The sequence below is a fragment of the Eretmochelys imbricata genome, chromosome 20 (genome assembly GCF_965152235.1).
Source record: "Eretmochelys imbricata isolate rEreImb1 chromosome 20, rEreImb1.hap1, whole genome shotgun sequence".
Lineage (NCBI taxonomy): Eukaryota > Metazoa > Chordata > Testudines > Cheloniidae > Eretmochelys > Eretmochelys imbricata.
Window position 1 is genome coordinate 19,980,133 of NC_135591.1, and position 22,827 is coordinate 20,002,959.

General features: G+C 51.6%; 1 protein-coding gene across 12 annotated transcripts in view; it reads right to left on the reverse strand.

Moving 5' to 3' along the window:
* The window catches only part of DNM2 (dynamin 2), a 63,943-nt gene that overhangs the window by 7,602 nt on the left and 33,514 nt on the right, over nucleotides 1-22,827 (reverse strand). For 5 of the 12 annotated variants that reach the window (XM_077838353.1, XM_077838349.1, XM_077838347.1 and 2 more), the window contains exons 11-20: nucleotides 22,258-22,344; nucleotides 21,737-21,807; nucleotides 19,465-19,516; nucleotides 18,655-18,666; nucleotides 9,801-9,914; nucleotides 4,766-4,875; nucleotides 3,707-3,818; nucleotides 2,136-2,300; nucleotides 1,483-1,709; nucleotides 865-1,119 (exon numbers count right to left, since the gene is read on the reverse strand). In XM_077838353.1, the coding sequence (XP_077694479.1) occupies nucleotides 865-1,119; nucleotides 1,483-1,709; nucleotides 2,136-2,300; nucleotides 3,707-3,818; nucleotides 4,766-4,875; nucleotides 9,801-9,914; nucleotides 18,655-18,666; nucleotides 19,465-19,516; nucleotides 21,737-21,807; nucleotides 22,258-22,344 (1,205 nt within the window). Of the gene's footprint in view, nucleotides 1-864; nucleotides 1,120-1,482; nucleotides 1,710-2,135; nucleotides 2,301-3,706; nucleotides 3,819-4,765; nucleotides 4,876-9,800; nucleotides 9,915-13,388; nucleotides 13,419-18,654; nucleotides 18,667-19,464; nucleotides 19,517-21,736; nucleotides 21,808-22,257; nucleotides 22,345-22,827 lie in introns of all 12 variants that reach the window. The other 7 variants (XM_077838350.1, XM_077838344.1, XM_077838345.1 and 4 more) reach the window with 2 other exon arrangements.

Consider the following 22,827-nt stretch of genomic DNA (forward strand, 5'->3'; position numbering starts at 1 on the left):
TCTCCCAGCACCACCCTGCCAGGGCACAGGCTTGGCCGACGTCAGAGCCCTCTGCATGATGTGTCGATGGCCTTTGGGCTGCCGAGCTGGCTCCACTATCCAGAGGGGACCCTGGCATTTGCCACCCGGTGCTACCCCAGGGCACTGGTCCAGAAGCTGTAAAGGGACGGGGGTGGCAAGGGGTCAGACAAGGGCACAAGCAACCACATCCGATCAGCATGAAACGGCGTCAGGGCAGCTCTCACCCCTGCTGCGTCAGAGATTGACCTGACACCCAGCCCTTGGGAGCTGTCTCCGGAAAGGGCACGTGAGGGCCACTCAGGGGGTTGGCCCACTCAGGCTCTGGCTGAAGGGGGAGCAAGTCACCTGCAGTGGCCTCAGGGCACAGCGCCTGCTGGGAGGGGAGCCATTTCTAACCCTGTCCCTTGGGGTTTGCCTGGAGACGAGGCGGATGCAAGGGTCATTCCTGTATTACACTGAAACACTGTCTGTCCCGTGGGAATCCAACCTCAGACACATGCAGCACATCCACTCTAGGAGGCGACACCCCCCCCACCGCACACACCCCCCGGAGGGCAGAATTTAGTCCCTTATTACCAGCAATCAAAGCAGAAATAGCTCAGACCTGGCCTGAGCTACAAGGCTGGGATCCCAGCTCTGGGGATTGATACAAGCTCAGCACCTCCCACAAGCCACGTGACCCCGGTATGGCTCCAGCTCTGGTAACAGGAGAGCCCTGCTACCACCCTCTGTGCTGGCACATCTCACGCCACCCAAGGCGAACTGGAGCCCCAGCACTGAGCCAATCGCTGGAGACATGACAGGAGGAAGAGGAGCGACCTAGCGGGTCCAGGGATCTCTTACCTGGGCACGCCTGGGGGAATGCCAGGTGGAATGCGTGCCGGCCGCGATGGAATCTGAGGAGGGGCTGAGAAGGGATCGTTATTAGCAGCAAATACGTTCTGAGGTCCAGGACGCGAGGGGATGGGAGGAGCCACGAAGGAAGAGAGACTCCCTGTAGGGGCAGGGATCAAAGGGGGCCCTGGAGTTGGGCCCCTCACAGCTGGGGGCCTGCCCGGCGGCAGCACGGTGGAGGTAGGTCTGCGCTGGGGCGTCGGGCTGCAGGGGAAAGGAAGTTCAGCAGAATTAGCGTCTCCATCCCTACCGATGTAGTTAGGTCCTTATCTGTCCCTCCTCCCCACCTGATCGTTTCTAGCACCCCTGGGCAGGAGGCTTCTCCCGCTCTGAGGCACAGGGCAGCCAAAGTCACTGGCCCAAGGTTGTCTCGGGGAGTCTGTGGAAAACCTAGGAACAGAGCCCAGGTCTCCAGCTTGCCAGGGCTTTACCCACCAGGCCATCCATCCTCAACCCCACTCCCACCTCAAATAGCCCCTTGCCCCTCCCCCTTCCAGTGCCATCATCCTCGCTTAGAGGCAGCATGGCAAGAGTCTCCCATGCCACCTGCTCCCCAGTTAGCTGTACCTGCTCCCACTCTGCAGCCATGCGTCATCCACGGGCGGCGGGACCGGCGTGGAGACCGTACTGGTGCTGATGTCCCCGATGATGTGCAAGGCCTCCTTCAGAGCATGGTACATCCGCAGCATGTCGTCCCTCCTCTGCGCCTGGTCGGCTGACTCCTCCATCAGGCTGTTCTGGTCTGCGGATGAGTACAGGTAGGCCAGCAGCTCCGAGTGGATGAAATCCTTGGTCTGCAGAGATGGGAGCAAGGGAACCAACATGCAGGTGGCAGTTAAGCTCGAGTACAGTTGAGTGGTTAGAGCAGGGAAGCCGGGAGTCAGGCCTCCTGGTGTCATTCTAGGCCACTGTCACTGGGTTGCTGTAGCAGTCTGGGACAAAGCCAGGAATCAGAGTCTGGCCTTACAGGCTTTACCCCTTGATTTCGGTAAGACAGGGAGTTAAGGACCAAACGGTCATTAAAATACATAATTACGTATCTCAGCACAGGAGTACCCGGTGCAACTGATCTGACCCCTGGTGCTGAAAGGAGTCGTGTCCACAGTGACAAGCCCAGAGGCTCTCCCCCCACACCCCCAACAAACAGGCCATGGCGAGGACAGCGCCTCTCTGTGCCCAGCGATGCGGATCAGCAGCCCCAGCTGGCCCAACCCACTCACATTGTTTATCATGAGGTGCATTATGGTCTTTGGCATAAGGTCTCGGATGGACTTGTTGATGATTCCCACGTAGGAGTCGACGAGGTTGCGGATGGTCTCCACCTGGCGCTCCAGCTGCGGGTCCATGGAGAAGGTGTTCTCTTGGGCCCCGTCCTCATTCTCCACCTGCCCGGGGAAAGCGGGTCAGTCACTCGGGGATTCTGCAGACACCCAGCTTGGAGCTGTGGACAGCGTCCCCCTTAAGAACTGGTGAGCGCATCACATGCATCGATAGCACCTGTGCCAATTTCACGGACCTTCCCAGTTCATCATCTAGTATTTAGTATCGGGGGTAGCCGTGTTCGTCTGTATCCACAAAAACGAGGAGTCCAGGGGCACCTCAAAGACTAACAGATTTATTTGGGCATAAGCTTTTGTGGGTAAAAAACCCACTTCCTCAGATGCAGGGAGTGAAAATTACAGATGTATATTTATAGTTTACAGATACTTAGTGTATATTGATGCCTGTATCTGTAAACTATAAATATACATCTGTAATTTTCACTCCCTGCATCTGAGGAAGTGGGATTTTTACCCACAAAAGCTTATGCCCAAATAAATCGGTTAGTCTTTGCGGTGCCACCGGCCTCCTTGTTGTTTTCATCTAGTATTTGTACTGCAGTAGCATCCTGAGGGCCCCAGTGGGCTAGGTGCTCTACATACCCACCCCCACCCAGAGAGCTCAGTTTGGGAGGTGACTGGCAAGTTCAGGAGCCCAGCTTGACACTAGAACAGACCTGATTTTCAGAGAGAGGGAGTTCACCACTTTGCAAAAGTCAGGCCCCGTTAAGGGGGTCTTAAACGAGGCACCCCAAAAACCCACACATCACTTTTGATAATCTTGGCCTTCATCCTCCTCTCTCCAGAGCAGAGGCTGCAATCACAGCAATGAACTGCCAGCGAGAGGGAAAGGAGGTACGTCTGCCATTGGTGAGGAGACATGGTGGTATGGGAGAGGCTGTGTAGGCTCATGGACTGGGACTCAGGAGACCTAGGTTCTAAACCCAGTTCTGCCACTGACCTACTGGGTGAACCTGGCCAAGACACTTGACCTCTCTGTCCCCACCCCCTGTCTGGCCTGTTCAGACTGGAAGCTCTTTGGAGCCTGGAGCTTTCACAGCATTTAAGGCCAGAAGGGACCATTCGATCACCTAGCCCAGCCTCCGGGATAGCACAGGCCAGAGAACTTCCCCTGTTACTCCAGTCACTTGTGTTTTGCTAAAGCATCGTCCAGGCTGGATCTGTAGACATCACGAGGGGGAGAGTTCACCACCTCCCCTGGGAGCCTGCTCCAAAGTTAACCACTCTTCCTATGCCTCTGTGCACTGGCCTAATCTCCGCTAGGGCCTCTAGGTATTACCGTCATACGCCCAGGACTGGACAAGCCAGAGTTGGGAACCTATGCCATGAGTCCATTTTTGACACTCCTGTACTTGCTGCTGCTGGCAGCCCCCACACTGGCCCTCACAGCTGGCACCCCCAACAGACCCCAGCCAGTTCCAGGACATCATCAAGGCAAAGGGAATGTTTACTTGGTCTTTCTCTGGATAAACACCAGCCCGGAGGAAGGAGGCTTTCCAGCTGTCCACATCTTCCTGGGAGTCACAGGCCAGCTCAATCTGACGGAGATCTTTATACACATTCCTAGGCACGAAGAAACAGCAGGGATATAATCAGAGGAAAGGAATTCTACAATCATGGCCTAGACCAGGCAGCTCAAGGCCACTGACAGAATCCACCATCCCTGCTGGCACATGCAGGATCTCTTTCTTACAGGGCTGGTCTAGACAAGGCATGGTGCTAATGCAAGGCCCCAGACAGGGAAGTCTGAAATCCCTTCAGAAAGCCTGTGTAAATATTGGCAGCTTTTCCTTCCTCCTAGGATAATCCTCATTAGATCACAGCCGCTCCCACCTCTGACAGTAAACACCCAAGTCCCCCCCCCCCCCCGGGCTAAGCCCCACCTGCTGCCCGCCGGGAGCGCTCCCCCTAGCTAAGCCCAGCACGCCACCCGCCTCAAGATGAGCGCCCACCACCCCAAACAGAATCAGAGTCTAATTAACCAGTACGGCATGTGATCCGAGCGTTGCCAAGCACAGAAGGGCCAGGGCAGCCTTTTCCAGAGCGTGGGGCGCCAGCCCAAAAAACTAACTGGGAGAGGTGTGGGCTCTCCAAAGCGGCTGCTTTAGTTGGAGGGGGAGGGAAAGCGTTTCTCATCATCATGGTTACAAAGGAAGCCTCCGAAGCACAACCAATGCAGCGATAATGATGTGAGTTCGAGAGAGCCGGAGATTGCTGGAGTGATACGAGTTGTCCCATTCACCAGCGATGACTTAACTGTGTTGATCTTTGGAGCACCGAGAGCACATAAGAATGGGGCCGTCAGACATGAATCTCCTCGGCCATCTCTATGTACAATCTACACTGGGTGCCCAGCTGTCTGGGACAAGGCCTCCCCTTGTAGTGGGTCTAAAGGGTAGGCAGCATAACTGCTTTGGTTTCCCTGACGGGTTCAGCTGTTAGGAGTCTGGGAAATACTGTCAAAGACCCCTCAAGCTCTGTCCAGAGGCGTCTGTCTCCACACTCCCTACCTTTGCTCTGTGTTGAAGATGGCAAAGACGTGTTTGTTAGACATGAAGCCCTTCTCCACATCCCGGATTTTCAGATTATCCAGGGGCAACATGTATTTCTTCTCCTTTTCCTGGAAGGGGGAAAAGGGCAGGAATGAGTGTGAGCTGGGACCTGTGCAGCGTTTCCTCCCCACTCTAATTACTCTCCGACACCCCCACAAGCACTGCAGTGGGGGTGGGGGAGAGGAATCCATCCCATGGCACATAGCGAAGAGAGTGAGGTTGATTCCCTTGACTGAGTGGACCAGGTTTTTCCTCTACCTCACAGCAAGCCTTGTTGGAGGTACAGACTCATTTCAGCTAAGCAACTAAGTGTGTTCACAGGAACTGCCAGACTGGCTCAGTCCAGGGGCCCCATCTCGTCGCGTATCTGGACTGACAGAGGCCAGTACCAGCTGCTTTCAGAACCACCACTGTCCAGGAGACGGTAATGGGAGAACCTGCCTCCAGGGAAAGTTCCCATCTAACCTCAAATAGTTTGGAAACTTTGATGCTTCACATCCACCAAAGCGCAGGGACACTCAGCTCTGCAATGCAGTGCTCTCTAGATCCAGGCTGACAATCCCCAGCCCTAGCATCAGAGTCTAAATTATTAACCACAGACTAAAAATGTCATGCCGTACTTCTCCACATGGTCCTAAGGGCACTGGGCTTAGTTCATTTCAACATAAATGTAAAAGAGGTGCTGGAACGGAGGCTACATTTGTTGGGGGGGGGGGGGGGGAGATCCAGTCCCCTACAGGCCCCATGGGTAGTGCTGGGACTTTATGTCAGCTGCAGCACAGCTGTAAACCCATTTTGCATTGTAAACAGCTCCGAGGGGCTTATGGACACAGTCCATGCGTCTTTCCCCCTCCCCTTCCCGGGGAGCGGGGAGAAGCGGTTTTAGGAATCTGGCACAAAGGACACTGCTTATTTAACAGGCTGCAGGCCAGTGAAGTGAGGGGCCACCCAACTGAGTCACACAAGCCGTCTTGCTGCCGAAACGCCACATCTGGAATTGTTTATAACTCCAACTGCCCTGTGTCTCCAGATGCTGTGCGCACACAGCCCCAAAAGTGACGTTCTCCTTTGTAGAGAGGCCATGAACCTAAACCCTCCCCCCACAGCCACCCCCCACCCCTCCGTACGATTTCCTGAAAAACCCACAACTTTTTTCCAGACTGGATTCGGTTGCAGACTTTGCCACGTCAGATGAGACAAAGCGGATCCTTTTCACCGAACAGCTTCTCTTATAAAAACCCGGGAGGGGGAAAAAGGGAAAAAAAAAAAAAAAAAAAACAACCCACAAAAAACATGGATGCCATGGGAGGTTTGAAACAGATTCCAGCCCAGCCTGCCCAGTGTTCAGACTACCTGTTCAGGAGGCTATAAAGGTGTACAGTAGTCTGCACATTGGTTAGATTGGGTTTGGTAAAGCGGCAGCCGGGAGCAGCTCAGCAGACCCAGGTAAGGCAGGCAACGTATGCAGCTATTCGAGACTTCGCTTGCCCTCGTTTACCGTAAGCCTTGGAGCAAATGTTTATCGTTACTGTTCTTATCGGCTAGAATTAACCAGGTGCATGAGTTCTTAGGGCTGCATGGCTACTCCAGTCACAGATGGGTTAGTCGGATTGATGTTTAAACCCATGTTGCTTTATTATTCCATATTTAATATGCTTTCCCTCGCATTTGCCTAGACCAGGTCTATGGGGTGCTATTTTTAAAGTGCTTTTCCGGCAGCAGCTGGGTGTTTCTGGAAATTCTCTGCAAGCAGCAGCTCATTTCTAGTGGCATGGGGGGTAGGCAATTTGTGCCTGCTGAATACAGAGCCTCATTCATCTGCAGCCTGCTGGTTCTCATTACCCACAGCAGAGGGGCCAGACAAGCGCCCCCAGAGAGGCCTCCTCACAGGAAACAGGCTGCCAGGGATGGGGGTAGGGGAATAGGCTAGAATGAAATTTATCAGTTCTACATGTTTCCTTCTCTTTTAGGAGGTAGATTTAAGTTTTTTTAAATTTATCTAGATTTACAGCCTCTCTGCAGAGAGAGGTTAATCTTTGCAGCTTCCTTGGAAGAAAGGACAAGAACAAAGAATGTCTGGGTCTTCCTCGGGTAAGGAGGCTGCCTCCTGGAGCGGAAGTTAAACTGTACAGTGAGATGGGGAAATAAAGTTCTGTTAACATCTCCTTTTCTGAGCAGCATGTTCACAGAAACTAGAGCCTCCCACTCACGATCTCTCTTCTGCCCCCTGGTCCATCCCTCTCCACCCAGCCCTGCACCAACGCCAAGCCACTGGAGCCTGGCTGCGAGACGGGTGACATGGGGAGGGAAAATATCCGGTTTTCAGACTGTGGGGGTGGAAGTGCTGGAAAATGTGAGTGTGGCGTCTCGGTTCCAGACACCGAGTGGTGCTAAGAAGGGACACTGCCTCCCCTCCTCTTCTTCCAGCCCCTGCAGCTGAGAGGAGCACAGGCTAGGATACGACAGCTCTGGCCCAATCTCCCTAGCCAAGAGGGCTTAGCCCAAAGAGGCACCAGCTTTCACCAAGACCTGCCGCGCTGGCGTAATACATTTTAATTTCCAGGCAGAAAGCAGGGGACTATGGGGACTGATCCAGTGAATGTTAGGAAAGCCGCATGGCCTAGTGGCCAGAGCAATGGTTGGGGACTCAGGACATCTGGGTTCTATTCCCAGCACTGCCACTGGCCTGCTGGGTGACTGCAGGCAAGTCACTTCCCTCCCTGTGCCTCAGTTTGCCCGTCTGTACAATGGGGCCAGTGATCCTGACCTCTGAAAAGCACTAAGTAAGAGCCAGGTGTTATTCAGTAACAATTCCTCGCGTCCAGTTGGCCGAGGGGCCTGCAGGATGACAACATGGCAATTTTGCGCCCACACAGCAGTGATGCCTGTCAGATCAGAGGGATTTGCTACTGCATTCTGAACATCCCAGCTGCGTGCCCACACCACACATGGCCACCTCTGCTTCCGAGCACCACTATCCCTTCCTCCAGGGACCAGGAGAGACAATCAACAGCCTCGAGTTCAGGAGATCTGGCACGCTAGGGGCCACCTTTGTTGAGAGCACCCGGCTAGGCAGTGGCCAGCTACTGCCAAGCCCAGATCACGTTTGTCTAAACCTGAAGGCACTCCCTGTCCACTCCAATAACTGCATGCGAGAGGCACTCTGTACCACCTCAGCACATGGGTTACTAACCCAATAAGAACCTCCTGAGGGACTGCGGAGAGGATATTGCCAAGGGTGAATTTTCAGACACTTCCCCAGCATCGAATATTACTCTGAGCGCTCCCAACTCCCACAAGACTGTGAGGTTAATAACAGGGTTCTGAAGTTATGGCTGGAAAACAGTTAGTTGTAACAGCCCCATAAGGTCGCAATGAATGCCGAGAGGTTTTACTTTAGCAGCCAGCCCCAGGACACACTGTTCTGAAGCGTGTCGGACCCATGCTCACCAGCTAGCGGATTCCCTTAGGTTAAGGCTAGAACCCGACAATGAAGCGGATTGCCCCACTGATTTTTACTTAGTGAAATTCACTCGACCTCCTGTACCTTTCTGGCTCTCCTGCACCAGCACAGCCCTGCAATGTTTAAACCCAAATGACTATTCTACAGACACTGGTTATTAAAAAGCCTCCTAAATCTCTCTGAACTACTCTGAAATGTCCCTAGCTGCACTTACCAGGAGAATTCTGCATCTTGGATTATTTAAATTTCCCTTGTTTAGGGCGCGTGTGCACACACTGGATCTGTACCGTGGAGAGTTCCCTAGGGGCTCAGTACCCCTTCAGGTCTGAAATCTTGTGTATTTCAGTGTACATTGGTTCAGCTGAGGTGAGGGGGGCCCTGCTCTCTCTACTAGCCAAGGGGCTAATGATTTTGGAAGCTTCTTGCAATGCTGGTTACATCAGACAAAAACCACCGAGACAATGGGGTAGAGACATGGTTATGATGATCTGTTTGGCACTTGCAGTCATGGCTGTGTGTGATACGCTGCCCACACTAGACCTGGTCTCCACTAAACCAAGGCAGCTGCCTTTTGTAAGAGTCCCACTAGCTCACTTCTTATCTGCTGTTTACACAACAGACAGCTCCCTGGGAGTGTCTGGAGACATGGAATGTGCTGGCTGGGACCCTGCTGATTCAGAATGGCTGCCCATATAGTGACAAGGAGTCAGGGTCTTATTCCTGTGTGCGCTTTAGCACACAGGGAGATGGCTGGGCATCACGGACAGTCCAATGGGGTCGTCAGCAGAACCTTCCATGGATTCAAAACCAGCAAACCAAGACTTCAGGCCCAGCGCAAGTCCACGCTCTCCACACCCCGGCTATTCCTGAGGGGAGTCAGCCAAACTTTACCACACTGGATTCATGAGAAGGGTATGAGCCGAAGCATCTTTTGAGACTAACCCATGTTCCCCTCGGTTTCACGGGCAGCTGAATTTGGTAACTCCCTGCTCTGCCAATCCCACATGCCCCCACCACAGCCTGTGTCCCATGGCCATGCCCATCACCTTGCTCAGAGGGCAACAACAGGGTTCTAAAGTGATGGCAGGAAAGCAGTCACTGGTAACAGCCCCAGAAGCTCACAATGAACACAGAGAGGTTTTACTTTAGCAGCCAGCCCCAGGACACGCTGTTACGAAGCATGTCGGACCCACACTCACAACCTGCCATAGTGACAAATCCAGGGTAAGTGCCAGGAACTGGCTGCTCAGTCACATTCTTCTAGACATTCCCATAATGCAGCTACAGTTCAAGGGTTTGAATCCAGGGGCTGATCGGCCCAAAACTTGCCCTCCCCCTGGGTTTCTGTAGTGATGTACAAGCTGCATGTCAACCCAACCGGTTCCACCAGCAGCAGTTGAATGAGCTGCTCCTGGTGGTGAAGTGGCATGAGGCCGTTCACTACCAGCAGAGTGGCAGGGCAGAGTGCCCCAGGCCAGATGCAGACCATACGCACCACCTTTCACGGTCACCAGCCAAGCTAATACGCACCTCCTCATCTTTGTACCAGGACAGAGACTCTGCAGTCAGCACGAACCAGTACTCCTTGGAGCCTCCTTTCATTATGCTGATGTTGTTAATCGTCAGCCAGCCCCTGCGGATTACCTGAAGGAAACAAGAGGAGTGGGAAAACGTGGGGTGGGGCAGGGGAGAGAGAATAGGTTACAGGCTAGCTTGGAATCCTTATTTTCTGGCCACCCGCTCAACTTTAAGCTGCCTAGAGCAGAGAGGGGTCTGGGGCTCTCTGGGACTCCTAATTTGCTGCTCATTGTTAACCTGGGCCCTACTTTCCTTCTGCGTCTTGGCAGGAGAGCTTGTGAGTAGGGTCTGCCCCATGGAAACCTACCAGTGATAGGCAGGGAAGCAGCCCCATTTCTCAAAGGGAGCCTGGCACATTTTTTCCAGCCAGGAGTCCAAAGCAGGTTTTACCAAGAGTAATAGGACAGGTCTGCAGATTTGGCCATCTCAGCAGCCTTCACACCTAGATTACAACTCTCTAGGCAGGGGGAGGGGCCCCTTGGGGGAATCCAGACCAGAGAGGCACTGGCCACAGCGTCTGTACAGCAAGACCACACTGCAGAGTTCTCCCCTGGTGATTCCGCCAGCCGCCACCAATGGTCTGGGTCACAGAAATGCAGAGCAGATGCACTCAAATCCAGCTTCTTATTGCCACAGCAGTATTATCGAGGGGACGGGAGATCTGAGCCTGCAGTTTATAGCTTACCCAGGTGCTACTCACCCAGGGGACCAAAGAGCTTTCTGGAAATAAGCCAGGCTCAATGGACCCCCTGAATAGCCAGTCCAGGAACTAGGGTATTTGTTCCCCTCATCCCCTTCAGAGCAGGAAGTGAGTCCGCATGACCTTGCGCCCCCTTTGAGAATGGCCAGGACAACACTATGGCTAGTTTGAACAGGGGGGTGAGCATCTCCCCATCCCTCCATTCTGCCGCTCCCCAAGCTGCACTCACTCACAGCAGGAAGCACATCCGGCTTCCTTCGAGGCTGCCCTGGACTTCCCACTGGAAAGCCTGTGAAACCATTGCTCCTGCATGGCCTTCGGAAAGGCTGGGGCTCCCCAAGCCAGTGCTGAGTGACACGCACACGACGGCAACAGCAGAACGGGAGCCGGGGCCAGCAGCAGTGAAGCAGTACTGCCCAAGCCCAGCTTCGCAAGCAGCACGTTACGAGACGAGGAGGAAGCACTGCATGGTCTGGAGGCTTGCGCAGCAGCCAGCTTTTCCAGGGCAGGCAGAAGCGTTTCCCACCACACAATGAGCAAACAGAGACCAGCGTGACTCGGACCCCTCTTACGTAGGGCTGGAAGGGACCTTCCAGGTCATCTGCTAGCAGAGGTCACCCTGCCAGATAACCCTGTTCATGCACTTATCTTGATCATAATTTGGACTGGAAGGGGACTAATTCTGGCCAACATCCTGTCCCCCCCACAGCACAGCATTAGGAGAAAGCCGAATTACAGCTGCATGTGATCTCTAGTACTGGCTGATCTATAGCATGTACCATCACCTTCACTGCAAAGGCTCTTGATAACAACTAAGGCACTGTTCTCTCCCCTTTATCTTTCCACTGAGGAAAAAGTAGCTGGAGACCACCTAAAAGAACAACATGAGTCTTGACTGCCATAATCCCAGTGCTCAGAGATGTACTGAGCCACATTCATCCCTGCTCTGAACACAGCTCGCTCCGCTAAAGCCAGGGAAGGATCTGGTCCTAGAAGATGGGTTTTTGTCCTAGAGGCAATGGACTTTGGAGAGCAACTCCCAGCAGTGGGTTCCCTAGAACAGCAGATGGTATAAAGAAGTCTCCAGTCTGGATATTCCAGTGTTTGTCTTTGCTACCCCTTGCCTTTGTTGAAGTTTTTCATAACTGATCACCACAAAGGCAAGTCTTGGCAGCCCCCCGATGGGCCACTGAAAAAGGGTCTGAAACCTGAGTCATCATTGGTGCCACTCTCCAGACAATCCCATTTTGTTTTGGACCAAAAAAAACCTTGGGGCTAACAAGCAGCTCACTGCTCAGCCAAACAGGGCTAGGTTGTGTACGGTTAGATCAGTGTAACTTCAGTGACAGACAGTAGCACTGGAGACTACAATGGTATGGCAGAGCCTGCCCCAAAATACTTGGCAAGGTGAGAATTTTCGGCGTTTCAAATCAGGAAGGAGTTGCTCCATGCCTTTTGGGCCCTTTCACTGTTGTTGTGCAATAGCCACTGAGGGGAGGAGTACTGCAGGTTATTCCCGGTCTGAATACAACAGACCCCCTTCCTCTGCCTCTGGAAAGTCTTTCCCTGTCTTGTCCGCAGCGTAACCCTACATGCTTGTAACTCTACCTCAGGGTCTTCACATAAAGGACTACTGTGAAAGCCAATGAGACACAACTGGCCCAGCCCAAAGACTACAGCACACAGATACCTGTTGCTAGTCTTCTGCTAGTCCTTTTTGCCTGCATGACCCATTTCCAGATGCCAAGGGGACCCAACTGCTCAAGCCTGGGTTTTCGTTTCCATTAGATCAGGCCAAACGGCCTTTATCAGCTCTCTGAACGCTAAGGTTACCAGATGCCAGTAAATCTTCTATTTCTGGCCTGCTGAACTCCTCAGGGTGGAGGATTGTCTGGGAAGCTACTTATGATGAACAGCAAAACCAATAAGAGGGAGTATGAGAAGCCTGTTATAAACAGAGCCATTTAACAGGCATCAGATCCTGTAGTAACAGCACAGGCTTGGTAAACCCAGAAGAGATTACAGTCTGGAGAACTGTTCTCTGGCCCAACATTCAATAGTTACAATATCCTAAGAACTGGGCTTCAATAGCTTCTTTTGAAACACATTCTACGTTGCAACCCCACCCTCTTTTAGAGGGCTCACAATAGGATGATCACTTAGTGCCTAGACTCTGTGCCTCCAGCAGAACACACTGCACTGCAGTCGGGCGTAGGCCTGAACTAAAGCCATCCACATAGACCACATTTAGAGGGGCCAAGAGGCTTCGGCTGCCCAAGCAGGGTTGATCACAGGAACATCGAGGGCTCCGGTCACTCTACCCAAGCGCTCCGCACACATTAGTATCACCAGGCCGGTTAGTAATGCACATACACTAGGGAAAAAGCTTTCAGCACACGTCTAGAGGGTTGACTCAAATCAGTCCAATGGATGGATTGGAGGGGGGTAAGTGACCCACGTGGGTATGTGGAGAAGAAGTGAACACGCTAGATCTCGGAATTTCTTTGCTATTGCTTATATAGGAGCCACCTGTCAGCAGCAGTGATATGAGTCCCAGGAACTTGCGGCTGAGAATCTGACTAGGGCAGGACTTTCGTTCATATTAGCTTCTAGTGCCAGGATTAGTGTGCGAAGCAAGAGAAGCCTTTCATGCCATGATTGTTCCAGATGCTGCTTGGGAACTAGTGTCAAGGGAATCACACTAAGGCTGTTCTCATTGTCAAAGCTGCTCAGGTGGCTACCGACATAAAAGCCACAACAAAGGCAAACACGTTACACACACACACAAAGCTCAGTGCATCAGCGGGCACAGGCTGCTAGAGCTAAAACTTAACTCATACAGATTTTCTGGTGGAGGGAAGGAAGAAGCCCTGAAATTGAGACGGCAAAAAGGAAACCAGGTTAAAGATTTCACCCCTTAGATTCATTCCCTTTTAGGTTCTCTTTTAAATTTGAGATTCTGATTCCCATTTAAACATCTGAATTTGAAGTGAATTTGGTTTTAAAGGACCAGAGGCAGAAGAGCGGAAGCAGGGTGTCTGAGAGGTAGAGAGAATTAGAACAGAGTTGGCTTGTAGGCACAGCGCAGAGAAACAGGACTTGGGTTGGTGGATTAGTAGCAGATCCAGAGGCTTAAACCTGGACTCCTGGGAAGACAATGATCAGCAGCACCGGGGAAGGATAAGAGACAGCTGTTTCTGGAACAGCAGTTACAGGGCAGGGCGGGAGAGCTGTGGCAGCAGAGGCCTGGACGTTAAGGGATCAATTATGTAGCATGGAGCTAAGAGAAGTTTTAGCAGAAAGGAAGGACTTATTCCTGGGAGCCAGAAATGCCCAGTTCTAATCTCAGCTCTGGCACGGACTAGCTGGGAGGCCCAGGGTACCTCTCTTGCCCCTGAGAAATGGGCAAAGTGAGGCACTGTTACCAAGCCAGCTCCCAGGAAGGTGGAGCGGATTAGCTCGTTTGTACAGCATTCCAGTGACAGAAGCAGCACAGCAGAACACCCAGAAGGAGATTCCTTTGAAGAGTGAATACTTCCCCTTCATTGACGAGCGAGACCCCAACAGGGAGTGCGTGAAGCACATTTCTGGGGCTGGCACCGCAGGTGGGATCCCTCTGCAGCGATGGATTGGAGCATGTAAATTCAACTCTCTTGCCTCCAGCTTTGCATCACTCCAAATCAGAAGCGGCCCAGCATGATTGGTAGCTTACGTCCCGGATAGTCAGATCTCCACCTTCCCATCACCGCATTACAATCTGCATTCTTTCAGCCAGTGATGGAGGACCAGCCTTAAGGGGACCGAATTGGAGACACGGGAGGCAACAGACAGGCCCTCGGGAGGATTCACTTAGTGCTTCGGAAAAGTCCATGTGACGCCACAAGGAAATGGAAGCAACAGAACTCTGGGAAACTTACAAGATGGCTACCAATGGCTGAGATAGAGGCTGGTAAGTTTCCAAAAGTATGGAGATCAAGCGGAGATCACTAGACGGGTACTTGGGCCAGAACCTCAGCTGGTGTAAGTGACTGTAGCTCCAATGACTAATGGGGCAATACCATTTATGCCATCTTTATGTGGGCAAACTTCCCCAGGGAGAGCACGAATGGGCACTGACTCAACTGTGGGAGGGGTTGGTTTGTCTCATCAACAACCCCTGCATCAGAACCTGCCTTCTTGCCTGGGACTGGTGCCTTGCAAAACGCCACTAACCCAGGAGAATGTCTGATGGCAAGCAAAGCCTTCTTTACGCCTCTGCTGCCGAGGCTTTCGCCAGGCTCATAAGATACCCCGATGCTCCTATGATGCTTCTCTCCTGAGAGCCTGGACCTGCAGAGGGTTCAGGGTCCCCTTAGTTTATTCGTCGTTTTTAGTGGCAGCTGCATGCAGTTCCTTGCTAGCTTTTTAGGTTTGAGGATACCCAGAGCAGTGCCAAGGGTTGCTGGAATTCCGTAAGGGTACGTGTCATCTTCTAGGGTCAAAGCCAAATTCTCTGTTGTACACTGAGCCACTACAAACTGGAAGGGGACCCACGACTGGCTCAAAACCACCCAGTTGGCAGGGAGATAAACACTTAAAATCCCCAGAGGCCAGCGGTTCTCAAACTGTGGGTCAGGACCCCAAAGTGGGTCGTGACCTCACGTTAATGGGGTTGCCAGGGCTTGTTTAGATTTGCTGGGGCTCAGGGACAAAGCCCAAAGGCTTTAGTCCTGGGCATCAGGACTCAGATTACAGGCCCCTGCCCAGGACTGAAGCCCTTGCGCTTTGGCTGCCCCGCCCCCGACCCGGAGCTCCGGCTAGCTCAGGCTTCAGTCCCCGCTCCTGAGGTCATGTAGTAATTTTTATTGTCGAAAGGGAGCCGCACTGCAATGATGTTTGAGAACCCCTGCCATAGACTAAGTGGCCAGAAGCCTCAGTTATTCAACCCACACCAACATCTAGTGGGTCTGAGCACAGCGGCAGCACGGCAGGGAACCCAGCTTTCTACTCCCAGGTGTGACAAACTCAACCGGGGCCCTTCCCCTCTGCGCCTCAGTTGCTCCACCATGTGACGGCCAATCCTCATAAAGCACTTTGGAGAGAAGCAGGGTGGTTGGCACCACTTCTCTCCAATCCCAGTTCGGACCAGGTCCGCCTCTGAACCCAGCGTCAGGCACGTTTCCAGTCCACGTGGAAAAGGGGGCCGTTCTCTCCCTATGAAGGTGGTGGTGTTAAAGCTCCTTTTACCTCTGCCCCACCACAGCCTCGTGAGGTTTGACTGCATCAGACAGAAGGGATCTTCTCACGAGCCATTCCTAAACTGCCTCCAGTGTGTCTGTGTATATCTCCAGGGGAACATTGGGGAAAGGACGTTTTCGGCAGCTGTTAAGTACCAGCGGGGGCACCCTGACCAAGGTTAAAGACTCCTCCAGCCAGAAGCAGCACGCATTTCCATTTTCTTGGGCAGTCTGAGATTTGAGCCCCAGGTACACACCAGCCAGTTTGCGACCCACCCCCTCCAGAGGGCACTGTTCGTCCGAGAAGGCAAACTGGTTTTCATTCAGAGAGACCTCACCCTCCCTTAGAAGCAAGTACACTTAAAGGAAAAGCCCTATTTGGCAGCTTTTCATACAGGCAGGCAAATTACTCAGCTCTTCCTTACACAAAAGGAAGGATCATCTGAGGGGATCTTCCCCAGGGTACTTGCCTGGGGGCAGACCCCTGTCAGAGGGGGCAGTTTGCACTGGTGCAGCTAACCTTGATTTCAGGCAGTGCTGGGTGCCACCAGCCATTTACGCTCGTGCAGCCACTCAAGGAGTTGGAATGCAGGCAGCAGGGCTGGCAGCCAGCCAGCCAGGAAGAGACCTGCCCCCCACCCACCAGTCAGCCAATCTTGCTCACTGGGTTTAGCCACACTTACTCCAACTCACGCTCTGCTTCCCATGAGAATTGTAGGACTGGTAGGGACCTTGAGAGGCATCTAGTCCAGTCTCCTGCACTCAAGGCAGGGCTAAGGATTATCTAGACCAGCCCTGACAGGTTTTTGTCTAACCTGCTCTTAAAAATCTCCAATAACGGAGATTCCACAACCTCCCTGGGCAATTTATTCCAGTGCTTAACCACCCTGACAGTTAGGAAGTTTTTCCTAATGTCCAACCTGAAGCACTTAGAGGAGAGGAAAGTGATCAGGAACAGTCAGCATGGACTCACCAAGGGCAAATCATGCCTGAGTAATCTAATATTCCTTCTATGACGAGACAACTGGCTCTGTGGATGAGGGGAAAGCAGTGGACGTGTTATTCCTTGACTTTAGCAAAGCTTTTGATTCAGTCTCCCACAGTATTCTTGCCAGCAAGTTAAAGAAGTACGGGGTGGATAGACGGACTATAAGGTGGATAGAAAGCTGGCTAGATAGTCGGGCTCAACGGGTAGTGATCAATGGCCCCACATCTAGTTGGCAGCCGGTATCAAGGGGAGTGCCCCAAGGGTCGGTCCTGGGGCTGGTTTTGTTCAATATCTTCATTAATGATCTGGAGGATGGTGTGGATTGCACTCTCAGCGAGTTTGCAGATGACACTAAACTGGGAGGAGTGGTAGATACGCTGGAGGGTAGGGATAGGATACAGAGGGCCCTAGACAAATTGGAGGATTGGGCCAAAAGAAATCTGATGGGGTTCAACAAAGACAAGTGCAGAGTCCTGCACTTAGGACAGAAGAATCCCATGCACCACTACAGACTAGGGACTGAGCGGCTAGGCAGTAGTTCTGCAGAAAAGGACCTAGGGGTTACAGTGGACGAGAAGCTGGATACGAGTCAACAGTGTGCCCTTGTTGCCAAGAAGGATAACGGCATTTTGGGCTGTATGAGTAGGGAGATTGCCAGCAGATCGAGGGACGTGATCGTTCCCCTCTATTCGACATTGGTGAGGCCTCATCTGGAGTACTGTGTCCAGGTTTGGGTCCCACACTACAAGAAGGATGTGGAAAAATTGGAAAGCATCCAGCAGAGGGCAACAAAAATAATTAGGGGACTGGAACACATGACTTATGAGGAGAGGCTGAGGGAACTGGGATTGTTTAGTCTGCAGAAGAGAAGGATGAAGGGGGATTTGATAGCTGTTTTCAACTACCTGAAAGGGGGTTCCAAAGAGGATGGATCTAGACTGTTCTCAGTGGTAGCAGATGACAGAATGAGGAGTAATGGTCTCAAGTTGCAGTGGGGGAGATTTAGGTTGGATATTAGGAAAAAAAACTTTCACTAGGAGAGTGGTGAAGCACGGAAATGTGTCACCGAGGGAGGTGGTGGAATCTCCTTCCTTTGAGGTTTTTAAGGTCAGGCGTGACAAAGCCCTGGCTGGGATGATTTAGGTGGCGATTGGTCCTCCTTTGAGCAGTGGGTTGGACTAGATGACCTCCTGAGGTCCTTTCCAACCCTGATATTCTATGAACCTAAACCACTCTTGCTGCAATTTAAGCCCACTGCTTCTTGTCCTAGCCTCAGAGGGCAGAAAGTGCCCATAATGCAATGTACTCCAGCCATACGCTTTCCCCACAAATGCCCCTAGGAGCATGGAAGCAGGCAGATGGAGAGATAAGAGATCAAAGGGGGAATAGGATCTCTCACTGCCTCTATCCTAGGTATTTCTATGGCTTGACCCCCACCTTCAGGGCATCATCATCTGTTAAGGGCTGCAGTGTTATGAACTGTGGGCTGAGTTGCCCTCTCAGCCCAAGACTGTTGGGTCCGTCCAGGGCAGGTAGGAGACAGCAGCAGGGGATTTAGGTAATAAACAGGCATTTCAGCCTCCAGGGCTGTCTATGCCCCCCACTTCACACCTGTTTCTTTCCCCACAATATGCCAGGAGGAGTCCAGTAGTTTTTAAGTCAGATCAGGCGATCCCATAAGGTTTCCCTCTGCAAAGGAGGATCCTAACAAAAGCCATGTTGCTCCATTTGGAAGGTGCCTGCTTTTCTAGACAGCAAGTGTACTCGGTTTTAAGGAGAGAAGTGCCTCTTTCTTAGATTTGCAGGGGTGGGGGGGTTTGTTTTTGTTTTTTTGTTTTAAACGGGGTGTCTCCATCACTAGGCTTCATCTATAGTTCACTATCACACTATATGGGTACTTACCAATATCTCACCCTTTAGGTGCGCAAAATTAGGATTGCAGGTAAAAAGGAAAAAAAAAGGACGAGGAGACAGAACAGTGAGGAAAACAAAGTGATGAGGGGGAAGAAGCAGGAAGCACAAAAATGGTAGGAAAAAAAAGCAGAAAAACAGCAAAAGAAAACAATTACATGCTATTAATTATATTTATACAGTGTTAATGTCTCATTACAGTGTTTCCAAACAAGAAGCAAATGTCCGTATACTGACACCATGCAATGGGGACATTTCTAATCCTGTTCTCAAGTCATGCAGACTAAATAGCAATACCACTCAGAACTGGAAGGCTGTGTGAAGAGAGAGAATCAAGGTTTAACATCACTACCTGGTACTTTCTGATGCTAGCCTTCCCCACGCCCGTCCCCTGCTAGACATCTGGCTTGTGATAAGATGGGGCACAGATATTTTACACATGCCCTCTGGTGCTGTTTTCCCACTTGCCTAGACCATGTGTAAAGATCTATTCCCCTAAGACCGGATGCAGGTGGGCAGCTAGCTATATAGGCATTTGGAGGTTTTACCCCTTGCAGGATATATCTGTATTTTGTGTCTGCAAATACACAGGGTAAAACAGAACCTTCTGCACCTTCAGACAGGGGGATAATGCGGCAACTAGTCTGAATTAAGTCTCCACAGAGACTTCTAGGACTGCAAAATGCAGCTCTAGGATTGTACCGAATAGGTTTACATGTCTTCAAGTGGGACCCAAACATACTCAGCCACTTCTGCCTATGCTACCAAGAGAGATGCAGTTATTCAACTGGTGCGTAGTACCTGATTTGGGATGGCTCTTTTCTTGTTCAGCTGGGTGCTCCTCTGCTGGGCACTGAAATAAAAAAAGCAAACCAGCTTCACATCAACAGCACAAGGTGACTGATAAACACTCAGCTACTGTGGCCTTTGAGACCCGACTTGCATTCCATCTGCATTCCAGATGACTGGCTACCATCTACATCAGCAGTTTGCGCTAAGTAGTACCTTGCAAGCACTTAGTTAAGTCAGACAGCGAGGAGAGGAGCGGAATAGGGAAATGCCTAGTCCTTGAGGGGTAAAGCCTGCAGGACAGAACACAACACTGAGTCTCTTTTGATGGCATCTGAGGCTATCGGAGCTCTGAACTTGAGAGGCTAGGAGATTTCTGAAGTGTTCTGTTTATCAGCTGCACAAACAACCAGCGCTCACGGGGCACTATGGGGCTTTCAGACCAGTGCAGCTCGGGAGCCTACAGGTCAGAGCATCTGGCTGATTCACCCTAGTGCAACGCTTCCTCCTGGGCAGCCGGCAGGGACAGACTACAGCTTGCTGTGGAGGAAGCGTCACACGTTAGCTGTATTTGGCCACTAAAAGGGCAATAGGATACAGAATTCAAGGCCTTGGTTAGTGAACCCAGCCATGTGTGGGCTATGCCCATCACCATGGTATCCAAGGGGGTAGTTTGAACATTTTTGCTCTGTATTAGATATTTGAGATGTATCTACAGTCCTTTTGCTCCCCACGCTGGCATGGGGCATGCCCAGGGGGTGCTGCCCAGAGCTCCACAGCAACCTCCACAGGCTAATCAAAGAGCCCAAGGCTGTAGTAGCAGGTAGCAGTTTGCTGGGGAAGTGGGGTTTGAAGGAGATTAGCAGATGGCCAGAGGAAATCCAAGGGTGTCTGTCTGGGGAGACACCTGCAGTTAAGTTGGGTGCAACTGACTAGATTCTGGACATGCACCTGAAAGCTACTGGAGTAACTGACTCACAGTTGCTCCCTCACAGGCTGGGAGGCAGGACTGTTTGTCAAATGCTCAGCATCACTCCATGAGGCACTCTGGCTCTGCCTAATTTAAAATCAGCATTCACAAGGCTGTTCCAGCTACTGTAACCGCATCCTTCCGCGCTGCTGAAGGTAAAGGAAAGCAGGAGTCCGTTCCCACAAGTCACCCTAATTACATACTGTTTGCGACAGGTACCCACCCTGTTGTCAAGTGCTGCTCAGTGTAACAGCTGGGGGCGTTAGAGAAGATTCAGAAGAGTCCAGAGGAAAGAGTGAGGTGGTTCAAAGGAAAAACAGGAAAAATTATGAGAGGAAGGAACCGTGAATGAAGTATGAAAAAGCAGAGACTTAAAGAGAGGGGAAAAACCAGAGGAAAACCAGAAATGAATCAGAAGAAGGTGAGAAGGGGAGCCCTGATCATGCTGCTATAAAACAGCCCTTGGGCTGATTGCATTCACTCAACCAACAAGAGGGCACTTCCATCCTTGGGGCTTGCCTACAAGGGGAGTTGTTCTTTATTAGCTCCAGCTGTGGATACTCTCATTCCAGATACAGGCATCCACACAGGGAGTTAATCAGGAAGAGTTTATCCACTTTAAATTTATGCTCTACCGTATTAGGGATTAATTTGCATGTGTAGACAAGTCCCTGGCTCTGTTCTTCCTTTGCTATGGAAGGTTTAGTTCATACCCTCTACATTGTTTGAGACGTTAAAAGATCTTGTCTGCTCTGGTGGACATTTAGAAGATCCCCGTTTCCTTGGCCAAAATACAAGCACCAGTCAGTGAGACTGATAAGAGACTTACTACCCTTTCCCCTACCCTCTGTCTGGTCTATTTTCATCTTAAGCTCTCTGGGGCAGGGGTCTTCCATTACTCTGTACAGCACCTAGCACAATGGTGCCCCAGACCTTGGCTTGTCCCTAAGCACTACACCCCCTGCCTCCTTCAGGCGAAGGCCTAGAACAAAGGTACTTTACCAGACTCACTTTAGAGGAGCAATGGGAACGGCATACGTGAAGCCAGTGTTGCCCCCACCGACCGCACCCAGCCCTAAGGCACCTGACTCCAGCCCGGCCAGCAGCTCAGCAGCCGTAACAGAGGGAGGCGACGTCTCTGACATCCACTGAACAGGTTTGCAGCTTTCAGGACCCTGCAGCTCCCTGCCCTATGGACTCTGCGCAGCTGCTGCTACATCCCTTCAATGCTCATCGATTACTTGCAATTAAGAGCCTTGGTTACCGAGAAGTCCTGCAACCCACACTTCCCAGCTACAGCAGGGAGGAACCTACTTGGCAAATCCAATGAAGTCTTCATGGTTAGTGTTGATATAAGAGAGCTCAATGTCGATCAACAGGAGAATCTGGAAGACACGTACACCCGAGTCAGCTGAACACAGTAACAGGCCTACAATGAAAGTGCCACTTTCAGCACAACAGGCGTCAGCGCTGGTCAATCAAAGCTGCTTCGCAGCACCAAGACTGGTCTGGAAAGCCCGGCACACTGCTGTAGAGATCAACAGCGGTTGCAGAAAGGTGCGGTTTGCATTGCTACCAGCAGAGGGTACTGTAGGATTGCTGGTGCCCTGTGCAAAAGGTGCGCTGGGCTCAGAGGATTCGCAAAGTGGAGCTGGACATTATTTTACCGTACGGCTCTGGTTGGAGTGTCAGGTTCTCCCCAAACAGCACTGAGATCAGACATCCTTCTGTCCCGAACAAGTCACGTTTTCCTTCGCCTTCCATATGGATCACAACCCCCAAAGTGCTGGATGCATCACAGAACAAACACTCCCTACATCACAAAAGGAGCTTACCTGGTCCTTTGTTTTTCCTTCCCGTTCCCTGATGTAAGTGGTAACAATCCTCTCTGTCTCCTCTCGTAGTCTGGGGTAGGAGCCAAGCTGAGAAGCAGGGAGTAAGAGAGTGTAAGATCAGATCACAGCAGCCATCACAGTAGCCACAAAAAGCTTGACACATAGAAGCACTCACAAAACTGAAGAGGGCAGGAAAGGACTGGACTAACCCCCAGTTTTGTCGGTAGGACAGAAGTGGGGCTCAGAGGACAGCAAAGAAAAGTCAGTTCTCTGCTGTTTCTGAAGAGATCAGCAGGATCAGCTTTTGGTGGGCCTTAAATGTGTTTGGCAAATGTATTGTCTCTTCCCCATCCCCCACGGATAAGCAGATCCCCCAGGCATGAAGCACGGGCTAATGCTAAGCAAGGCTAACTGAATTCAGGAGCATTTTTAGCCTTTGTTGCTATGGTGTGAAGTAACACCTGTGCAATATGCCTCTGCAGGACCCATGCCAGAAAGCCAAGTTAACGTTATGAGTCTAGACTTTGCAAGTGTGTCCTTGGCTGAAGGTGTTCAGATGTCCATGGACAC